A 24,595-nucleotide genomic window follows, 5' to 3' on the forward strand; every position below is an offset into this window, starting at 1 on the left:
GCACTTTCTTCATGAATAATTTGATACTGTTGACAAAGCAACAGAAATGTATACCCACCGGGACATCTCATCTGCCCCCAGATGACACAGCTTGAAATTAATTCATTTATTAATTACCTGTACATCCCGTGTATAAATATTTAAATTCATGGAGTTGCATTATTTACAAATATCATAAAAAGCCCTCATAACACAACACATTTCTTCTGAAAATGTCTAGGACTTGCATACCTTTATAACCATATTGTTTAGCTTACAATTGATTCACATACAGTATATATTAAATAAGTGGAATGTTATGCACAGCTTACAGATTTGATTGTTGATATACTTGCAAAAATGCTTTTATGTAGAATGTATTATGGCCACCTCTTTTCTGTAACCCTAAGAATACATATATTTAAAGAAAGAGGAAAACAGCAACAGACAGACCTTGGTTAATGATGATATATACTCTATTCCACACAATGTAAGTGATTTCAGTGTCAACTGACCACAGCAGCTATTTCCTTGTTTGTTTTACATTTATGTTTTGACACATCCATAGGAACCAAAAGAATTAATAGAAAATAATAATTTTCTATCATGCCATGTTTCATAATGGTCAACCATGTTAAGTCAGACCATGGCAGTGCATGTTTTACCACATTTTTACCAAAGTGTAACATTATAAATTAAAACTTATACCAGGTAAATTATTCAGGTTTGCCTGTTTAGAGTCAGTCTACTTGTGTAGTACGTAAGTAAAATGGATGGTATTACTCTTTTATTATACTTGTAGACATACATATTGGTAACATGTATGTATGAAAGTATTTATGTTTATTAAGTATTTATAAATAAAATAAAGTAAATAAAGTATTTTTATAAGTCTAATAATGCCTACTCTAGTGAAATACTGTATTTCATTTAGCTTGCTCCAAAGGAGCAATCAAGATATTAATAATTCTGTGCTCCCATGCAGAGCATGAACTTAATGAGCAGAACAATACATTACACTTTGGAGTGTTTTGCAGTAGGAGAAAAAAACTGTCTGTTCTGATGGCCAGAAATTAACACACCCCAATCCTGCTTAAAGCGACATCTGGACACCATTAGGATAGGTCCAAGCCAGTATCTTAATGCAGTCTGTCACTATGGGAAGAGTTCTAAGTTATTATTTTATAGAATACTCTTTGTCCTGTGAAGAGAAAAAAACGAACATGTTTAAAAGCTTGTGTCAGTGTAATAAAACATTTTGTATTTAAATTGATAAATTGATTCATTTTTCCAGATTAATTTATGTGATGAATACAGCTTTCCTGGTCCTGCTGGGATTCAGTCCTGGACTCTGAGTTCAAACAGCACCACTCCCTAGACAGAGGATGACTTCACTACACAAAAAAAAACAGTCCTCTACCACAGCAGAGTCTTACTTTTCTAGATTTCAGAAGGGCTGATGCCACTTCTGTAACTTGCTCACCATACTGAGTCCCGTTGCACTTATAATAAACAAACTGTGAAACATTAGCAAAAAACATTATAAACATTAATTGGTACAGTAAGAACAAAAGCAACTGGTTGATATAATCTCGCACAATACAACATAGCAAGTGTCACAGCCTCATAGAGTACAAGATGAGGCTGTCACAATAATGTTTTCCCCAGGACTCCCAGGGATGTTGATGGTTGGCCAGCAAACATCACTACCTTCACTACTGTGTGGGCCAGAGCTGATAATGCTTGTAAAATCCCTGCTTGGGGTTCCTTTGAATGCCACACGGGGTACTAAAATTATTAGAAACATAAGTTCCAAAGGTTCAATGTATTGAATGTGAAACAAAAGCAATAAACAAGTTTTAGGACCCCAGGTGTCTAGGGGGTAAAGGGGTGTAACATTTACAGTAGGATGGGTTTGGATGCAGGTGGGTTTCTGGTAAGGGACAACAAACGTTTGTGCAAGAGTGATTTTAATAAAGTGAATAAGTGACTGGTACGTATATGGGACACAATAACACACAGGGAAAAGGAACTTGAGTGGTGCCAAAGAAAAGAAAAATAACAAAACTGCCCAAGTTAATACAGTGACGGTGAGATCTGACCTAACCAAAACACGAAACAGAAGGTCTTTGGCGTCTTCATTCGCCCTAACGTCTCTACACTGAACTAACCAAAACCAGAAAAATACAAAGGTGGTACTCGCCCCTAACCTGCGTGTGCACAATGTAACCCGACAACCTTACCTTTCCCCCTGGTGTACAACAAGTTCACAGTTAACAATAACACGACATGAGTGAACCAATTGCACGATTATGGGAAAACGGGTAATACCGAAGAAAATACACGAGCAAGGAATAGGGTAACAAAATGAGCACAAGCAAAGTAAAAAGAAAAGTAACAAATGCAGGCAAGGTAATACAAAACACAGGTAATCAAAAACATCCAACAAACATGACCACTAGTGAGCAAATGCGAACATGAGTCGAAGCTAACCGAAGTTGACCCTTCTTCAGATATTTAAACTGTAGATCTTGGGTTCTGATTGGCTGGGAGTAGAGATGATAATGATGTCACAACTGCAGCAATGGCGTAATGAGGGACCAATGGGGGAGGGGTACCTGAATACAAGAAGTAGGGAAAAAAACAAAAAACACGGACGGGGACATAAGAACAAGGCAGACAAATTGCAGTGTTAAATTCTCCAGTCTCAAGGACTGTTGAGGTGCTGGAAGGTCCTTTTACGTTGTGGAAAAGTTCATTACTTGTAGTTATAGAAGTTTCTGTCAGATCATCTGATACAATGATTTAGCCTACATCGCGAAAAAACCAAAGTAAAACAGCAAAACAGCAAATATGCCAGTTAAAAGGTAGTCGCCAGTTTTAGGGTTGATACATGATCTCCTCTACCTTACTGTATGTATGTACTGTATGTTCTTTAGAGCTCCTTCTAATATAGACAGTTCTCTTCGTTATAGTGATTCACTAACACACATTCATGACTGAAAGGGAAACTGAATAAAGAGCTTAATGTTTTCTGAAATATCACAGAAGTGCTTCTATTTGCTATTAGCTTTAAAATTCTTAAATATCATGGTATTAGCAGGGGTAATGGTAGCAATAATAGCAGCTATAGCTGTGTTGCCTGTCTTGTGTCTATTGCCCCTTTATGACGGGTACACTGCTTTGCTATATACTGTAATTTCTTGCATTGCAATCAGAATTGACATTTTGATTCCAGGAGAATTTGTAACTTCTTTAGCTAATTAGCATAGCAAATATACATAACAAATATCAGAGCAAGCAGAAACACAGACAATTAATGATGAGCATTGGTCATAATCGTGCTAGCATCTCATAAAAATAATTATCAAGCAAAAGCCATTCCTCTGCACAGAAAAACAAATGCTATGCACACCCCTTATCATTGTCCACTTGTTAAAATGTATCCTAAAATAGTAGGTTTATTGAAGTCACATATTTTCACATTATATTGCTAAAAAATGTACGTTTTCCGATTCTCTACTATTAGATGCATTTTGAAAAGCACACTATACATTGATAACGTAGTTACGCTCGTGAGGTAAAATACGGCAACAGCCAGAAATGAATGTTATCTTTTGATTTAATTCCAGCAAAATAAAGGTACATTTTTGTGATGATTGTCACTTTTTTTAATTAGAAAGAATAAGAACATTCTCAGATGGTGCTGTTTTTATAGAAGCCTTTTTTATGAAGAATCCTCCAACCCGAATTATTTTATTCATTGAAAAAAGTGTTTTCACTCGTATTTTGAATACAGTCATTACAAAGAAAATATATTCTTAATCTGCCATGAGAAATTGACGGTCATTTCTTTTAATTGAGATAATGAGAGGATGAAGGGTTTCAATGGGTTTCTTCACTCGGAGAGCTCTAAACCTTCCCTTTGAATTGTTCTGTTTGTCAAAGGGGCCGCTCATCCTGGAATGAAACAGCTCTGAAACAGCATTGTGTTCCTGTATGTGGCTCACTGTGAAGTGCTGTGTCAACATTCGTGCTTGAAATTGTTTTCCCACATGCTCTGATCTGTCAGTCATGTGTCTCGTCTTATTCTTTAGGCAGGTATCACTTCAGCCTTAAGCACAGTACTGTATATTTCAAGGGACAACGCCATGCAGGAGGGTCTACTTCGTCTATTTACAGGGTGTGCTGAAGGCAACTTCATTTCATTGTAATCTCGCATGTACCAGAGCTGACCTCCTGCAGAAGTATTTGAAATTAAAAGAAAATGAAACGGAATTCACCTCGTCATCGTGGTGCATTTTGCTTTGAGTTTTATGTCCAGCTTGCAATTTCCAGGTCATTACAATAAGCTACAGAATGAAACAGCAGATTAAACAAAAAAAAATGTTTTCCTTTGAGGCTATGCTTAAACGGTTACATGGATTATTTTTTGGGAGACTTATTTTCCAAAGCAATTCAAGGTAAAAGAGAAAATACCATTTGTTCTGTAGCAGGATAATTATCAGGGAACAATGCTACATTCGAATAGGCCAGATCTGAAGGCCTGTGTTTCGTAGGCAATAACTGCCAGCCAGTAATCAGCTAAGTACCATAATCCTCCTTGCAGGGTAAAATCTTGCTTGACCTCCAGCTATATACAGCCCATGATAACAGCATTAAACTGTAACACCACTCCATGTTCCCAGAATCCTCTACAGCAGGTCACCAACCCAGTGATTTTTAGGCTAGAGGAGCACCTAGCATTTGGTCGTGTCAGTAAGGGAAATGGTGCAATACCTGTACGAGAGGACAGTGAAAAATGGTTTTGGGAATTGCCGAATGTAGGAGCCGTGTGGAAGACATGCATTTCATAACCCAAAGCCTTTGGATGTGATTTTACAAAGGCATAGAGGGATTTAGAGAAAAGTGCTTGCCAGCACAGGATTTAATGCATTCGTCTGGACGAGATGCTAGTGATTTTCCAGATGTGCAATGGTTGATAGAAAGGTAAGGACAAGGTTTATTAACAATAAAACGGTTACACCCAAAACAAATGTTTCCTTTAATTTCGTTTCATTTTGAAGACAAAGACTGTAAGAAATATAGATACGTTTTGATATATTTCCTGTGTTAACTCCTTTCAATACGGACAGCTGTACGATAAATTATCATTCGAAGGAGAATGTTCCTTAATAAGAGAGTTCACTGAATGTAGCATGGTCATATGGTTTTATTTTCCTTCTCTCCCTTATCTGTAAACTAGAAGCAGCAGAAGTCCTTCAGGGACACTACTTGTGTTTTCACCTTTGCTTTTTACTTTATTTAACATTTAACCAGGACTTCCAGAACAGGAGGCAATTCTGAAATAAATATACAATACAATAGATAGAAAAAAAGTGAAAGAAAGAGAAAAGACTGCAAGTTCAAAATTAAGATAAACTAGACATACTTTCAAGTTCAGATTTTATTTTATTTTTTTGAAGGGGGATTGAAATTTAGATGAATCATCTGAGTTAATTCGGTTATTAGTGTGTGTCATGGCGTTTTTTTTCTCCTGGTTTTATCTCACTAGTACGTGGGCTACAGTATTGTAATTGTGATCAAGACATTTACAATGCACTTTGTAGTGATGTAGTTTATCTTTTATTATACATAGAAAACAGCAGCAGAAGCACAGAGAGCTTTAATCTCATCTGACAAAAGATGTTTTAAGTTGTTTTTAACAGCAAACCAGGTCAGTCAGCAGCTCACAGAAGCATGTGCTGTATGCTCAGCAGGCCTGAGGGATCTTTCAAGCGGTTGATCTAATGTGAGAGAAAAATAGGTTGTTCTGGAATGCCATCTTCGCTTACTTTAAATTTTTGACCCACTTTTTTCATCTGCTAAATCTACTAATGAAATATTTATGAAGAACAGTAATATCAGAACACTTTGGAACGTGTGGAAATCACAATCATTTCAGAGGTTTCTCAGATATCATAAAGGTTAAAAACATAGGAGAATAACAAAGAGAGAAGGCCATTTAGCTCATACAGTATACAGTAGCTTGTTTAGTTGCTAATTCATCCAAGGAACTCATGCAGCTGTATCTTGAAGAAACCACGCTATTGGTTCTGACATGATTGGGTCACTTGCTCAATTTTCCTGTAGCTCCTGTACCCCACAATTGAAGTAAAGAAGTATCCAGAGTCTCAGTTTTAAATGCTCTTCCACATAGTTTTCAGTTGTCCTCAGGTCTCACTGTTGAATCTGAAGACGTCAAAAGAACTGGTTTCGACATTACCTTTGACTTGCAATATTTGCATCATGTTCTTTTGTAGTCTTCTCTTTTCAAGACTAAAAAGATATTAGGTTCATTGAGCCTATCTGTACAAATGTTATATATAATATGTTCCTAGTTTTACATTTAGTGAAAGTACAAAGTAAACAATAAAATAAATTCAATAATTTATTTAAGTGGCCAGCAGCCACATCACTCTGCAACTCACAGCTGGCAGCCCACTGAAGCTCAGCAGGTGTGAGCCTGGTCAGGACCTGGATGGGAGACCTCCTGGGAAAAACTAAGGTTGCTGCTGGAAGAGGTGTTAGTGGGGCCAGCAGGGGGCGCTCACCCTGTGGTCCACGTGGGTCTAATGGCCCAGTATAGTGACGGGGACACTATACTGTAAACAGGCGCTGTCCTTCGGATGAGACGTAAAACCGAGGTCCTGACTCTCTGTGGTCATTAAAAATCCCAGGATGTTTCTCGAAAAGAGCAGGGTTGTAATCCCGGCGTCCTGGCCAAATTTCCCATTGGCCCTTACCAATCATGGCCTCCTAATAATCCCCATCTATGAATTGGCTTCATTACTCTGCTCTCCTCCCCACTGGTTTCGGCGCTCCTGAAAATATGATACTGCTCTTTTAAAAAACACATATTAAGTGAATGCAAGGGCTGTCTGTACTAAAAAAGACAGTAACGTAAGTTTCAGACATTCTGTATGTTTTTCACAATTAGTCAATAGTAAAATCATGCGATAAGACTGCTGCACAAAGTGAGACTTAAGACTAATCTTAACGAGCTGTTGCTAAGCAACAAAAAAGAGAACAGAGGCACACATTTTACAAATTTAATTATTGTATACATTTTCATTCTTTATTTTTTTAACAAAGATGAGACACCTCTAAAGAACAACTTTCCAAGCATTGTGCTTGGGTGTAAAAATCTCCAAACAGTGCTAATTTCATTAAAGCAGTCTAAACCTTTTACACTTCTGTTGTCTCAGGCACAGCTGGCATCTCCAACTTTTTATATTTATATATTTTTAATTTTTAATAGAAAATTAAAATCAATTTTTTACTGACAGCCAAACAGTGATAGATATCACCTTGACAGCTGGAAAATTTTAAATTATTAAGAATATAAAAATGATTATGGATCCAACACCACAGTTTGACATATGGTCATCCAAAATTTCATGTAGTACTGAAATTCTTCCATAGTAGAAACACTTTTAAAACAGTAATCTTCAATTTAGTAACCTAATATGTTGTATTAAGTCTTTCATAAGAAAGCAAGGCCTTTTTATTGAAACAACCCACCATTTTTGGTTTCATTTTTATTTTTAAGAGCAGGCTATTTGAATGATTCTTTAATGCATCTGCAATATGATATGTTTAATAAGTTTTTGTAAGACGGAGTCACTAGGTACTGTATTTTGGCTGATCAGTAAAATAGAAATGATACAATACCTGTCCTGTTCCTGAAACTGTCACTTTCATTTTCCACATTTCACTTTTACCTACAAATTTAGAGTTAAAAAGTCTGCAAAGGAAATCTGAAAGTGAAATCTGAGAACGGTACATAATGTCTTCATGGCTGTGATAACACCATGTCATCCACTGGTACTGGGGTAATTGACATCTTTTCCCGTAAAGCAAGGTGACTTTTCTCCTGTCCATGCTTTCAGAAATGATGGTTCCCAAAAAAAGAAGAAAAAACATTGATTTTGTCCCCATTTGTGAATAAACTCTGTCAACATACCTTTCTAAGAGTTTTATGGAATCCCTGCTTCATGTGAGGAGGCCTTTTCTACATTCGGTGGTTGACAGAACAGATAACCTTGGCCTCTTTCACAATTTTAATACATAAACAATGCAATTTAATTGCAGTTTATCTTCGAAAATAATCAAATAAAAACGAACATCCTAAAAAATGAAAATCAAGAAATAATGAAGGTGCTTGTTCTCACAATACAGTATGTGCAGGATTTTGAGGTTGCTGTATACTGTACAAATGAATGGTTTTGTGGCAGAGTCAATCGATTTACTATGATTGTACTTACATTTACAGTACTAGATGTGGCTTGAATACATGATTTATGCCACATCCAGTGTATCACAGAGCTTTAATATTTCTATGCTTGTGGGGTATAAATAGTGGCAGAATATATTTCTGAGATCAGTGGACTGTGTCATCACAGAGCTAGAAGCTTCTATCTAACCTCAAGGCGCAAGTGTGGCAACAGCTGCACAGAACTGGTCGAGGCCGCGGACGTAGTCATGACGCGAAAGAGGCAAAGGCAGGAGAAAGCCAGCCTTCCTGCCAAAACGTTAGACCGTTCTCCATTGGGCCGAACAGGAAAGGACAAATGGCCCCATTGCTCCCAGAGCCGTGGGTTGGTCCTGGGTCTCAGCCCTACAGGTAAGTGACTGGAACTGAAGCGTAAAGACCGAGGTGACAGACAGATGAAATGAGCGTCTTCCAGCAGTTAAGGCTGTCAGAAGCCTCTGCCCTTCGGACCGAGCTTGTAACCGAATTCTCTCCTCCCTCCACGCACCTCCGAAAGGTGCGTGGAGGCTGGGGGGGCCGAGGCGGTGAAACAGGAGAGCGATTTGCTGGCACCCTTCCCTCCCAGCCACACGGGCCGTGGCCGACTGTGAGACAGCGTTATGTAACGCGTGTGTCAGACTTTCAAAGCTTCGCAAGAAAAAGCAGCACATTATTTCATAACAGACTGACCTTGGACACAGAGAGAGCACAATCCCCGCAGACTGCTAAGAGCTCTTACCGAACAATTTACCATTCAGCCTGGTTCCTCCAGGGGGGAGCTGCTCCTCCCACACACCACACGATTCCTGCTTCAGCTCTGGCACTTAACATTTTTCAATGAAGCCCTCATTAATGTTCAACCACTGAGGAATTATATATTAGTCGAATATTTGTTGGTACGGAGGATACATGCATTGCATATGCTTGCAAAACATACTGTACAAAGGCCCTGTTATTATATATTTTATTAGGGAAGACTCTTGCAACCCTCCATTGCTTCCGTACTGAAGTTCTCATTAGTGTGCATGGGGAAACATACTGCGATTGAAAATCCTGCAAAACTGCACAAACAGGCAAATTATTCTTGCAGTCTTTTTTTAAAAAAAAAAACGTTAATATGCTATACTTCATACCATACAAAGAAAGGTGTGAGAAAAGGAGCTCAGACACAAAAGATAAAAGATGTGGGATTTTTACATACAGTAATTATGCTCTAGGTCGCCATCACAAAACACCCGGAAATGTCAATCTAAATAAGAGGGGGTCCGTTTTGGAAGACGTTAACTGTGTGACATTTCATATGTGATGAACCCCGCCTCGCCTTTTACATCTCATAGACTAGAGTTTGGAATAAATGTCCTTTAAGATAGATTAACAATAGCAAATATAAGTATTATAATATAATATAAGTAATATAAAAATAAGTAATATAAGTATGTTTGGATACTTTCATATGTACATATTGTGTGCAAAATGTAAAAAATATATTTCATGCCCAGAACTTAATTTAAAATGTTTTTAAATCCAACCCAAAAAACAAAGACTAAATCTGTGTTCTCCTTATTTTGCAATGGCATACAGTTCCTCAACACATCCTAAAAATGAAAATAATCATTTTTTAACTCAAGTGAACATGACAAAATACATTTATGAATAGATGTTAGAAGTGTTCTCTTGCATCGATAACTTAGTAGCCATCACATTGCTTTATTTTCACCGGTGGTTTCTTTGTTTCTGCTCTTTATGTTTGTCAAACAGAAGCAGAATTGATTAAACAGCTAGAAAAACTGATTCATCAGTATAAAATAATTGGTAATTTACAAACATTTTTTATCATTGTAAAATGATTGGTAATTTACAAACATTAAAAATTTTTTTTTTGTGAAAGCCAGAATTGCCTTTTTTTCTGGAAGTCTGGAGGGATTGGCTATATTGTCACATTGTCAGCAAAGTGTCTCGTTTTTAGTCTCATAGCAATATGTGAACTTCCAGTGAAATCACCAGGCTGAAAATATAAGGCCTCATATTAAATTTGCAGACACTAATCAAGAATGGACCAAGTCAGCATTTTAACGAATCTCATTTGAAAGAGGAGTATTGTAGAAAAGGTGTAGAATTAGGAAACCATTAGCTGCCAAGATTTGTAAATGCGGTAGCTGACCACAACAAATCAAAAGAAAGTGAATTGGTTGGAAAAGCGCAGGAGTCCAATCTGTCAGCGAGTTCTAGAAAACAGGAAACTGCCCATTATACTGTACCCTTCTTCTGAGTTGGAACTTGTCTTAGTTTTATGAAACTGCTGAACACCAGAAGGGGGAAATAAAGATAAATGACGGACAAAATATAGGACGCAAATTCACAAAATCAATGAAAAAGCATTCTAAGGGCTTGTCTGGAAAGGGATTTGAACTTTGTCTGTTACAAAGTAAAAAAAAACTGGCTTTAAAAATATACATTGTGTCTGTCACACTTTTTTTTAAAGTGATACTGTACATATTTGCCAATTAATATGACCAGATCACCCCAGGCCAAGATTTACAGCATGGCTTTCCATTGTCCTTGATTTGCAGAAGAGAGGAAGAGCCAGGGCTGGAACTGCACCAGTAACCCAGAAGGCAGTGTCTGAATCCTATTAACAGTCCAGTGAGCCAGCCAATAATACATCCTTTTGAGCTACTGTCGCTAAGGGGACTTACAGTATGTGATTAATGTACCTCTGTGAAATTTATAGAAGGTTGTCGTGTATAAAATTAAGAGAACAGTTGAGAAAATGTCCAAGTCCAATGCGTTAGGAGCATTTGTTTTCTAAAAAACATACATACAAAAACAAAAAGATAAAATTTAGACCTTGAAAGTGAATAAATGCTCTTCTATTATTTTTCTACATTTTCTGAATATTAATATTGTTTTTGAAAGAGAGGTAAAATATACTTTGAATTTGGCTACATACAGTATTACACATACTACATAGTACGCATCCAGTGTATATGTTTTTTAAACATGCATGTCACTTAAACCACATTTTTTTCCAAATATGCTTATTCACTGCTTAGACCAGTAATGAGCATTTGCAGAAATCAAGAAATCTGGCAATTTTTAAAATCCTGTGCTTGTGGCACATGAAGCGATATTTACAAAATCTTGACATCATGCTGAGCTTGTTACAAAGTGTCTGTGTCATCACAAAGGGCAGAGTAACACCCCTACTATAAAATATGAGTGCTATAACAGGGCTCATAGTGTTGTAAGATAACCTTGTTATGGTGAGCTAACCTACAAGGCATCCCTAGTACTGAATTCTATTGCAGTGGAAGTCGGCCTTTAGGAACTGAAATAATGCTGTTGGAGGGTATTTGGCTTGGGACTAGGAGCATGCCTTTATTTGAGAAAAAGCTGATACACTGAGCCAGTGATAGAAAACTAAATAATAATATGAGACTGAGCCTAGGAGTTTTTGTTGTACTGTACAGTATATTGTGAATACAGAAAAGAAACCCTCCTGAAAAGATTGGACTTTTGAATTTTTGGATATACAGAGAGAATGATTTGAGTGCCTATACTTAAATGCGTTGTCCTTTCATTCCAGGTTCTGGCACTACAGGCATTTGTGTAATTTAGATCTTGGTTGATGTGGTAGGGAAGAATATTTCCCTGCCCTTAATTAGTTAAAATGGCTGGAGTGCAGGCTCCTTGGAGCTGCCTGATTGATTGATTGACTGATATGAGAATGCAGACACGGGCCTCATTCGCATTTTACAGGCAAACAGTCAGTCAGCAATTCTGAATGCAGCTCTGGCCTGCAAGGGAACTGAGGAGCTAACCTCTGGTCTGGATTCTAGACATTCAAGACCAGTCACAGAACCGTACTGGGCTCTATCAGTAGTGAGTCAATTTTCAGTTTGTTTGTTGTTTGTTCAGCTCTCCAAAGGCCCTGTTGTCACACAAACCTGTACCCGTCATAAATTAATATGCACTCAGAAAGCATACTGATTCCAGGAGGAACACAGAGGACATATTGGATTAGGGGAATCCTTGTCCTAGTTTTTCTGGAAATGCTGAACTTTGTTTCAAAGACCTCATAAATAAAACATTTGCTTGGGTTTTAAAAGATGAGTACATCCTACTCGCCTCTGTGTAGGCCACAGTAAATGTAATAAGGCTACGACCAATCCATCGGTAAGATCATTGCTTCAAATGTGTTTTTGAGGTTTCAGTGTAAAGTGTTTACATGGTTTTTATGCCATTCCACCATTCACAATTTTTTATAATACTGGAATAAATCAACCTTATAATATTGTCAATTGGATTAAGCAATACTTCCATCAGGGAGTCTTACTGATCAAAAGAGTGTCTGCTTTAATTTTTACACTGCTGACATTCACCTTTACATCTTGAATCTTGCCTGATCTTGCATGAGACTTCTCAAATCTGGCAAGCTGTGTGAGTGAACTCCAGGTTTGCTTGAGCTCAAATTTCTTCCATTTAACGAGGACAAAAACTAAGGTGATGTGCATAAATCCCAGGGAAGATACATCGCATTTATTAAAGTCCCAATAACATGGAAACAGTAGCTTCATGTTTTGCTCGACAATGGGAAGTCTGTGGGTCTCGTTCGATCAAGAGCTCTGTTTTGATGCACAAATTGATCGCACAGCTGCAGAAACCATGTTTCATGCCTCCCTAAACAATCTTCAAATGGTCCAAAACTCAACGGCTCAAATTCGAATGCTTTCAAGGCTCTGGGACCATATCGCCCCAGTTCTCACACATCTTCACTGGCTCCCCATTGCCCAGCACATTCAGTTCAAAATTTTACTTTTACATTTTTAAGGAAACACCTTTAAATTGTACCTTATACCTGTAGGTACAGTATAAGCATCTTGGGTGTGCGGTTTCAGCTGCCTTGCTCCACAGCTCTGGGATGAACTTTTTCTACTTTTCCCACTTTTTTTATCTCTATCTTTGTTTCTTTATTTTTGTTGTTTTGATTTTATTTTTTGTGTGTTTTATGCTTACCCTCTTAAACTGCCCCAAACACTGGTGTACATGGGCACTGACATAAATAAATACACGTAAAATACAAAAGTATGTTACTGTACAGAGCAGAGACATCTTCAAAAACAGAACTTCTTATTTTAATATGGTGAAAAAACCTAGCAAGTGGCAAGATTTAAATAACATTTCTATCAGTTTCCTATGAGTGGATCGGTTTTCTTTGTCATTAGTAAGCCACAATGATATTCTGGAAACTTGAAAATATGATGACAAATTCATTGTTCCTTCCACAGTTGTCAAAACACCACCCCATTCCACACTCACACCAGCAATTTGGTAGAGAAACACTGGACGATTAAAAAAAAGAGAGAAAATACTAGATTAACACTTATTTGTTCTCATCATGGACGTATGTTTGACTATTGAAGTTTCTGGATTTTCTGAAGATTAAAAAAATCGAAAAACTTTTTTTTAGCATATTCTAAGTAATTTTAGAATCAATCTTCTTTTCAAATTACTTGAAATTCAGACTGAGAACAATAATACCCCGAACATTTTCTTTAATATTCTGTAAAATATACAGATGTAATGGATTATATCAAGGAAGAAGGGACATGATAGTTGCAAAGAACACACTATACTTATCACACGCAGACAAACTGTACAGCTGTCTTTTTCTAACCTTTCTATGCAATACTGGGTCATGGGGAGCCAAAGTCTATCCCAGCAAGCAGTGAGCACCAGGCAAGATACACCTGGTAGGTTATATCCTGCCTTGGTACACACAGACACAAATATACGCTCACACCAGGGCCAATTTTCCCAGAGGACATTTAACCTTCCAGTATAGCTTTTGTCTGTGGAAGGAAATCAGAGCACCTACAGGAAACCTATACAGTACGAACATGGAGAGAACATTCAAACTCCTTGCAGACAGCAGCGCAGGTCCCAGTGCTGTGAGACAGCAGTGAAAATCAGTGCACCACCGTGTTGGCCTACACATGGACATATGGAGCTAAAGGCGTGAAACATTTTAATATGGGAGTTGTCATTTTCTCATACCTTCCTTTTTACATTTTGTCTCTGTGGTGCTGACGTTCGCAATACGTTTGGTTTGCAGGCTTCTCGCAATGGTTTTCATCTTTATAAACTCTATTTCTTTGTTTCAAAGTGATTAGAGCATACTTGAAAAGAATCATTTGGGATCAGCTTGACTCTGCTGGCTCAGTCATCTGCCTCAGTGCACGCCCCCTTCCTGTGTGTGAAATCTTTTGAATCCCCAGCCACATGATAAAACAGCTTATAGAGTCTTGTGGTAAAGTCATTAAGGGTATCTGCAGAGTGTAGCTGTGCCATAAAACTTTCTTTACTGTTTTTGTTAGTTAGCTTTTTTAGTGCTGTAGATCTGACTATTTTGACTATTTGGGTATTATTGTGCATTTCATGGCTTGTCTTTCAAATTACAAGGATTTTGGAAGGATTTAGTAGTGCTATCTGAGTGCGTGTAGTGGGGAGACCTTACCGATAACTTAGACCATTGTGACATTTTTTTTATATAATTCACACATCTGTGGCACTGAACTGCTTTTGATTACAAAATTGTAGAAGTATCAGCAGTCACACAAACAGGTTTGATGTGATCTATGAATCACCCCTGTGGAAGCACTTCACGCAGAGATTTATTTATTCCCAGTCAGCCAAAAAAACATAGGATTTTCATCTGTTGCAGCAGTTAAACTAATTTTAAGCTCTAATGACATTGTCATATTTGGTGTCATTTAATTATTTTATTGTGAATAATTTCTTCTTCTTTAGAAGTATTGTAGCTTTAAGATTTACCGAAGCATACAGTACTTGCAAAATCAGAAAAGAATGTACTGTATATATTGTTCTGCAAATTCTATGCACAAGCAGGCCCTAATTAAACAATTTCATTTCTAAAATGTGCCTGAAGTGTAATGAATGTAAGAAATAAACAAAACATGATGAAATATGAAAAAAAAAATCATTGTTCCTTCTACGGTTTTCAAAACATCACCCCATACGAACAAAATACCCACTCGTACCAATAGCACACCAAGTGTTACAGCAGCGAAAACTGAATTCTGTTTCGTATCAGAAATTCAGAAATTCTGTTTCATATTCTGCTGTATCAAAAACCCAGTTTATTGGAAGCATTTACTGTACACTGATTGTTACTGTTTTGATCATGTATTTTTAATATATTCAATCTGGAATCCTTGAGTAGTTTAACTGTGAGCAAGACGTTTGAATCCAGAAAGGTGTTTGAAAACTATAGCACATGGAAGTATGACTTTTTCGCAAATGACATGAAATTTGAAGACGTTTAATAAAAGCCTTGATGCTGGAGCTTACTTCTGAAACTGAAGCAAAGGCAAAGGGCATCTGTGATGTGTTTTCTTAGAGACACTATTTCTGTTTATTTCTGGATAAAAGAGTGTGAAGTTTGAGGTGCAATAACTGCTTGAAATAGAACTGTGTTTCTAGCATCCTCAAAGTACTGCAGGGACTGGGCAGAACAGTTACAGTTTATTAGAATAACATAATAGCATCTGTGGCATTTTATGGAAGGCTAGTTTTATATTGTATAATTTACCGGGAGAGAACAAAAAGGGTAGAACCTAAAGTATCTCTTTATTGCTAAGAGCAATGTTCATGAAGTGATTATCTGATCCATGGAGAAGACTAACAATAGTATCTAATTTTAGGTATAGTTTTGATTCTAGTTTTTAGGGTTTTAGGGTTTAGTATGAAGAATCGTGTTTTGCTTCTTACTTCTAGCACAGGTATCAATTTTATTTTGTGTTTTTCATTCTTGCATTTTTTAACTCTTGGAAACATTTCCAGTTGAAAACAAAGGTACAAAAATAAGGGTTTACCCTAGCAAAAAAAAATGCAGCTCTCTGGCAGTGCGTACTTTTATCAAGCACTTATTCTCTCCCACTCAGGAGAAAATTGAGACTTGTTACATTGCTGAAAGCCTCGGGAAATAAATTATGAAATACTTGTGAAGCACTCATAAATGAGATGTCAGATCACCACCTCTTCTCTGACATTCTTTTGTGTTTTGTGCTCTAGAATTCTTTTTCTGAGAAGTGTTGGAAACTGAGGAGCTCTATTTAAGCACAGCAGCCACTTCAAAAGTTAAAAGTTTACTTGCAAAGATAATTGGTGTAGTTCACACAAATATGTGTGTGCAAGCTCTGTGTATGTTTATCAGCAGCACATAAGCAAATGAACATTAACATTTCAAATTAAAAAAGGGTGTTATACTGTTAGAAATATAATCAATTTGTACATCAAAAATCAAACTTCAATATAAGAAAGTCTTACAGTTACTATAGGTAACTTTCCACATGCTAACATTATGAAAACATTTTTCACAGTGTGTTATTTATCTGCAACACAGTTAATGATACCTGGCATTAGCACACACATAACTAATAAAATGCCATCTATAGTGTCTTTTTGTGAAGTGTTGATTTGAGTTTACTCTATGAACAGATGACAAAACTGAAATTGTATATTGAACGATAAAGAAATACAGTATAATTATACAGAGAAAAGTATAAGAATGGATTAGAAGTACTGCATAACCATTTGCTCATAAATTATTCAAATTAATTATTGAATTATTTCCTTAATGACTCAATCTTTTTCCTTGTCTTTTTAAACTTAACATACAGCACTACTATGTTACTATAGTATTATTATTATTATTATTATTATTATTATTATTATTATTATTATTATTATTATTATTAAATACTATTAGTACTGTTAATATTATACTATTATTGTGAATCACTATAGTCAGGGGTGGGACACAGATGTTAGCATTACTGCCTTGCAGTGCTGGGGCCCTGGGTTTAATTCCTGAGTGTTATCCGTGTGATGTTGGTTTGTTCTCCCTGTGTTTGTGAGGGATTTCTCTGGTTGCTCCAGTTTCTTCCCACAGTCCGAAGACATACTGATAGGTTAGCTGGCTTCTGGGAAAATTGGCACTGTTGTGTGTTTGTTGGTTGCTGAGATAGGCTGTGGCTCTCCATTGACTCTGTATTGGATAAAGCAGTTAGAAAATGGATAGATGCACTGTAGCCAGACTCTGATTGTTAAATCACTATGTGTATGAATCACTGTTTATTGCAAGCTTTTATTTGCTTTCTTTATATATACAATTGTGCACCCTGTTTTCAATAAGCTACGTCGTCTGAAACCAAGGCCTTCAGTAGTTATCCGTTTTAATCTTGAGTTACGCATTTAATTTAAGTCTGTGCTTCTCTTCCTGGTTTTGCACACTGTGACGAAAAGAAAACTGAATCACCTAAGCCCGAGCATAATAATGCAAGTCTTTAACGATTAGCATATCTAAATCATGAATGCCTTGCGACACATTTTCCAGAAAAAAAAATTAACTTTCAGTATCAATTTTTGTCATTGGCCTTATTACAAAATAACATATGGCCTTATGTAACAGAATCTACAAAAATGATCCTTATTAATGATCATACCTGCATAAATAACATTTACTTTATGAAACACCAATAAAAACATGCTATACAGTATGTTTTAATATTTAAATGGAAATTCAGAACTACAGTATGTGTTTAGTTATGTTTAGCTTGAAAAAAATGGAACAAATAGAGGAAGTTTTGCATTGAAAGAGCATAGTTTTGCGGCCAAGTACTGTACAATAGCCATTAACTATTGAACAGCCAAGGAAAATAACATTGTGCTGCAACACGATTGTGGACAGCAACAAACTCCAAACAACAGAAACCACTTTTATATTTTTTTAAATAAAAAGGAGTGATCTTTTTTTATCTCATACTTTAAAATGATTCAGGGAAAACATAGCACCCAGTTTCTCCATTTTTTTTTTCAGATTTTCCCCTTACCTAGCCGTTTCATGATCAGTGGTCCTTGACCTGACTTTTTGCCCACAGAGTTCACCCTTGATTTTAAAGTTTTTTTAGAACCATCGTTGCACACTCTCCCTTCCCATTTTTTTTTTCAACTGACTAATGTCTTTGTTTTTGATTGGCAGGAAAAGAAGCCCATCAGCATCCAGGGATCCAAACCAAAAATACGACCAAAGGGAGGAGAGGGGTGACCGTTCGCAGTATGCCCCGGTGGATGGTGGGATGCCCAGGTCACCATCCGACTACGAGGAGCGAGAACCGCGGAGGGTACCACGGGGCTCGCGGATGTACGAGGATGCAGAGGCGGCACGGGGGGAGTACCGGGACCGGCGCGGACGGCGGCGGTCCCAGGAGTATCCCCTCGACGAGGAACTTGACGGCCAGCAGAGCGAGTACGAGACGCAGCGGCAGCGGGAGGAGGAATACCAGGCCCGCTATCGCAGCGACCCCAATCTCGCCCGCTACCCGGTCAAGCCCCAGCCCTACGAGGAGCAGATGCGCATCCACGCCGAGGTTTCGCGGGCGCGGCACGAGCGCCGGCACAGCGACGTCTCGCTGGCCTACACCGAGCTGGACGAGCCGCAGGGGACCGTGACGCGGGGCGACCGGCAGTCGCGGCAACGCTCCACCACAGAGAGGCGGATGCCCATGGAGAGCCAGCGCTCCTACTCTATGGAGAGAACTCGAGAAGCCCCCAGTCCTGGCCAGCGGACCTCTAATCACAGCCCCCCCACCCCACGTCGAAGCCCTGTGCTCGGCGAGCGGCCCGGGGATATGCGGCGCGGGGGAGGGGGGGATACCATGTGGAAGCAGCAGCAGCAGCAGCCGCATCATCTGGACCCCAGCTCCGCCGTGCGCAAGACCAAGCGGGAAAAGATGGAGACCATGCTGCGGAACGACTCGCTCAGCTCCGACCAATCTGAGTCCATCCGGCCCCCGCCGCCAAAGCCGCACAAAACGAAAAAGGGAGGCAAGATGCGGCAGGTGTCACTTAGCAGCTCTGAGGAGGAACTAGCCACCACCCCGGAGTACACAAGCTGTGATGACGTGGAGATCGAGAGCGAGTCAGTGAGTGAAAAAGGTAGGCTTCCACCTTTTGTCTGGGCGAGTTTGATGATGAGCTCTGTTAACTCTGTGCCCTTAAACTTTAATTTTCTTTCCTTATACTGGGAGCTCGGGGGGGGTATAAGAGTTAATCTCTCTGTAGGCTGCTTAAAATTGTTGGAGACTATACAGTGTACAGTATATAACTATCATATAACTACTGAATATAACTGAAATCATTCATTTGCACTGCTTAACTACAGTAGTTGACAATACCTGCATTTTGTGTGACTAATACTTTTCACATTTTTTTCACAATTGTTTGATATTGCTGTTTTTTCTTGTTCTCATATCCCGTATCCCATTGTGAATTATAATCCTTAACACCAAAGGATTTGTTCAAAGTGGTTGTTGTTATCTTTGTGTTTTCAAGGGCTATTTTCATGTAGAATTTACTATAAAGCACAGTGAAAACTGTGAAAATGGCTAATTTATCTTTGTTACGATCGCTGTAATTTAATTTGCAAGATGACTAGATAAAGATGTTTTAACCTCTTGTTAGATTCGGTAGTATCAAGATGAACTAACTGTCTGGCGAATGTATTAAGTTGCTACCAGACCTTTCAATGCACTACAGGAATAACTACTAAGGTACTGTAACTGCTATCACTTGTAAGTGGCATATTCTTTGCAAACATACATTTGAATAATAGTATCTTAACAAAGTTAATTGCATGCAACACATGTCACTGTATACTATCATGCACAAGTCTCGAAACCGTCGTTCATTTCAGCCATCAGAGGTGTGCAAACCCTCCTCCCTGGCCTTCCAGTTCACTCACAGTTCTGATAGCTCATTGCCCTCTCTTGTTGTTTACCCCCTGGCTTGTCCTGTTCGGCTCTTAAACTGTCTGATCATTCACAGCAGCTGTTTCGAGCTGGATGGTTTGTGTCCCAAGCCTTTAGCCTCTGTGGAAGGTCCGCTGTCCTTTTCATTGCCCCTTCGCAGTGGAGAATCCCATCTTGCACACATTGTTCTTAATCCTTTCTCTTAGGTTCACAAGGATTTTCCCCTCCAACTCCTTGACTGTCACAATGTCTTGTGTTGTAAACTTAAATATGAGCCATCAGGTGGCTGTGGTAATGAAGGGTTCAGATATTATGACTTCGGGCTTCATTTGTTATACCTGGGTTTGTAAACTACTTGTTTCCAACAGTCATACAGTCCGATATTGTGGGTGCACTATGGTAAAACAAAACAGCAAAGCATCTTTTGATTTCACCTACAGTAACATGACTTTTTTCAGAGATAATGGTAATTGGAAAAGAGTTTATATTCTGCTTTAGTATTGTATTTTAACTATTGTCAGTATCGCATATTTAATTAAGTGAAGTACAGGAAATGTGATTAAGAGTTTGAAAGAAATTATACCGTTCCCTCCTGAATTCTTTTAAAGCCTCCTAGAGTGAGGCTCAATTTGATCAGCCGAACTATTAGCATTCAGTGGCATTCCTGATTTTTTAGTTTCCCTTTGAGTTGCTGGTTCCAGAGGCTATGAGCAGATCATCTTTTTTGCATAAAGAGTACTATCCAAAGTGCAGTGCTTTATTTCAGTGCTGATGTCATTGCTTTAAACATCTAATGAATCCTTTTCCCTGGCAGATGCTGGATTGTACAAAACAAGCACCATTCAAAGCAGTATATTTTATGACTCAATGTATAAATGATCACTAGATTCATTTTTGATACATAAGGAACTGAATATTAATCACACTATAACACATACAGTAATATACACAGAATTACTGCTATTATTCTAATACGTTAGCCCAAAAAACAAATATAAAAGATACATGTTTTACAATCTACTCAAATTTAAGCCCTTTACATTTATCTTCAGACAATGCAGCTAGTGTGATCTTCATGGGGTACAATATACAGTATAATGCCCAGTCTCATACAAGCAGGTCCTCCCCCCTGTTTAGAATAAGCACATGCTAAAAGAAAGGTTAAATTAGAAGGTTCTTCCAGACAGCAACGTTAACCTTAAGAAGTACTCTACAAACCTTTCTGTTTATATAACTTAATGCTGCTGACTGCCGTTGTAATTGCAAATTGATTTTGTTGTCAAAACCTGTAATTACACGCTGCTACCTGGCCATGTCAAATGATGAAAGGAAAAGAGAACCTTTTGCCTTGTGCATTCAAGGAAGGCTATGCCACAATAATGAAAGGGCAACAGAAGACTGAGAAAACTAGAGAGAATAGTAGAGCTATATTATGTAACCCATAATGCCCTCATCACAAAAGCAAACGGAATTTAAATTATTAATGCTAGGGCTTCCCTGTTTTAATGTCTGTACAGGGGAAAAAAACATTCTGAGTATTGGGTTTTCAATCAACTTAATCTTTATTTGCAGTAAAGAAATAATAAGAAAAATGTTGGTTTTGTTTTCATTGCCTCCCTCTGAAGACAGGCTTATATCTTCTGCTTTGTACTGTTATTTGTTTTCTTACTGATACTTTTGCATGACTAATTGGACCCAGGAATAAAACAAGATTGTGCATTGCTAGTCTGCCCCAGCAAATAGCAACGCCAATGCCACATTTCTTTTTCTCTTGTTCTGATTTTATCATCTGTACACAATTCACTGCGACAGTTTTTGTTTAATCCATAACTTATCCATCACTGATGATTTTTCACCTCCCCACACACACAAACGCTTGAAAGGAAATGTCATTAACGCTTTCAGGGCTGACCTTAGAAAAGCTTACTGGCCAGACTCTCCCAAGCAGTTTTGCACCACCTTACTTCCAAAATTATAGCATACTGATTTTCAAATTTAACAAAACTAAATCAAAACATCTGAAAAATCATTAAACTTAATTATTATTTTTGCCCAGAAAATGTATTCTCAGAAGGTGTAGCTTGTCACCATCATTGTTCTTATTTTCCTGAGAGTGTGTATAGTAAGTGGAAATAAGTAGCAGTCCCAAACGTCCCAAGACTATTTAGTCCCAAAAAATAGGACTTCACCTGAAATAAACTAGCTGTTGAAAAATGCCATGAAGTGGCAGTAGCAAAATATGTTAACAAAGTAAGGTCAATAACAGATTTGTTTTTTAATTCAATTCTTGTGGGTTCTGGAATTTTTTGTTAAACAAATGTCTTCCAAGTCTCACCAGGAATATTTATCGAGAGAAAAATGTTTTTATTTCATTTTTCAGTGCTAAAACATTGTGTTCTCAGAAAGTCTTGCTTAGGCTATAAATTGAATTACCTTACTGTTTCAAATCAGTCCCTTAAATCATACGTGTCCTCATTATGTAAGATCAGCATGATGAAATTGTCAGGTTCTTCACTAAAAAAACAAGGTTAACGTCTTTAATCAGGTTAGAGATCCATCTGCTTGACTTTCTGCCTTGGAGTCATCCATTTCTATTGACTTGTGGCCTCCAATGTATTTCAGTCTGCACTTTTTGCCTGTTAGGCTCTAAATTAAATGTATTTAATTACACTAGACCCAGCGATAAGTCTGTATCAAATCCTTGTTTAGAGTTGTTTAGAGTTGGGAGGGACACCTCTCATCCAGACTAGAGTCACAGAAGCTCATCAGGCCAGAGATCATTCTGGTTTCTGTGGCATTAAGTGGACTAGAATTGGATACTGATTCATCATAGGGATCACTCCCCAGCAATACTTATCTTATACCTGTATATTATAGCTGGGTAGATGGGAGCAGCTGAGGTACAGTACCTCACTCAAAGGTAACAGCAACAGCAGTGCTTTCTGCATATGATCCCAAATGCTTACTCACTAAGTCACACCAACAATCTTGTAAAGGACAATAAAATAATAGCAGACAAAAAGATTGACTCATATGAGACATACAGTATACAGTGTTGAGAAGAGCACACGTGGACTCTCTAGATTGGTCTGAATTCTATCATATTTTAGACCTAAAACATAATTACTGTAGATCTTTGACAAACCTTTAATAATAAATGAAGATAAACTGATTAAACATATACTGTGGCACAGAGACATGGGATATATTTAAATTAATCCAACTGTAAATATCATTGTGTGAATAAGTTCCTTAGATGCTGTAACTGTTGTGGTACTGTACCTCCTTGATCAGAAATTAATTACACTGGAAGTTGCCTATAACTCTTTCTCAGTCATATCATATTATTTTTAGGAATATTGGCCCATTCTTCCTTATAGGACTGCTTCACATCAGTGATATTTAAGGGTTTCCTTGCAAGGAACACCTTCCTTCACCATGTCTTTCCTTGATGTTTCAATTGGGTTTAGTTCTGGACGACTATGACTTAGCCAATCCAAAATGCAACATTTTTTCTTCTTCTTTAGCCATTCTGCTGTTGATCTCCTTGTTTGTTTAGGCTCATTCTCTTGTTGTATGACTTGGTTTTAGCTGGTGAATTGGTGGCCTGACTTTCTTCTCCAACATTTGCTGATACAATGCTTTCCCATTAGGCACTGTAGGCACGGTGTAGGCACAGTGCCTAGGGCCTATGAAGGAGGGAAACACTAGTGACTAACGAAAAACGAGCTGAAACAACATGCTTGCAATCGACCCTAGGTGTTCCAAATCAATAATCATACACTCTCTAGTGTCTATTCTAGAAACTAGAAGTATCGAAGTGAAGGTCGCTCGAATCGCTTCATCAATCACGCGGTTCAGCATAAGAATAGTTTAAAATGCACCATGTCAATCGACGTCATGCAGTTGGCGTTTACCCTTCTTTTTGCACATTTCAGAGTGAAAGTGCCCAAGGTCTACGATTACCAAAATCCGGCGCTGATGCTGATTTAATGTTTCTGTCGATGATGGTAACCTTTCTGGGTCCTGAGGCAGCATTGCATGTCCTTAGCTATTACACGGGAGTTATTTGTGACTTTTTTGGATGATTATCCAAATTGACCACTGGGAGATCTTAGCAGACCAAACGTGTGTAGAATCTGGTCTTGAAATATTTTTTGTTTGTTGACTGTCTGCCAGACAGATGGTTGGGGCCCCAAGTGTATAGAAATTATTTTGTAACCCTCTCTGAATTGCGAAGTATCAAATGCTCTTTTTCTGAGGGCCTTTGAAATGTCTCTTCATCATGGCATGGTGCATTTCCATTAAGCTGTACAGTGAAGATCAGACTCACAAAGTTGATGACCATTACATTGACATTTTCAATTAACAATCTGATTTCAATTACCCTTTTAGTAAGGCTAAGTAAACTAGGGATTCACATACTGTATGATTTCACATATACTAACTCTTAATTATTCAGTTATTTTCTATAGCATACACCAATTCATAA

The 24,595-nt window shown here is 37.9% G+C and overlaps 1 protein-coding gene across 50 annotated transcripts in view; it reads left to right on the forward strand.

Moving 5' to 3' along the window:
- Window positions 1-24,595, forward strand: part of rims2a (regulating synaptic membrane exocytosis 2a) — a 267,723-nt gene that overhangs the window by 99,825 nt on the left and 143,303 nt on the right. For all 50 annotated transcript variants that reach the window (XM_069194863.1, XM_069194864.1, XM_069194865.1 and 47 more), the window contains one exon: window positions 18,336-19,291. In XM_069194863.1, coding sequence (XP_069050964.1) covers window positions 18,336-19,291 — 956 coding nt within the window. The remainder of the gene's footprint in view (window positions 1-18,335; window positions 19,292-24,595) is intronic.

Source organism: Lepisosteus oculatus, chromosome 10 (genome assembly GCF_040954835.1).
Source record: "Lepisosteus oculatus isolate fLepOcu1 chromosome 10, fLepOcu1.hap2, whole genome shotgun sequence".
Taxonomy (NCBI): domain Eukaryota; kingdom Metazoa; phylum Chordata; class Actinopteri; order Semionotiformes; family Lepisosteidae; genus Lepisosteus; species Lepisosteus oculatus.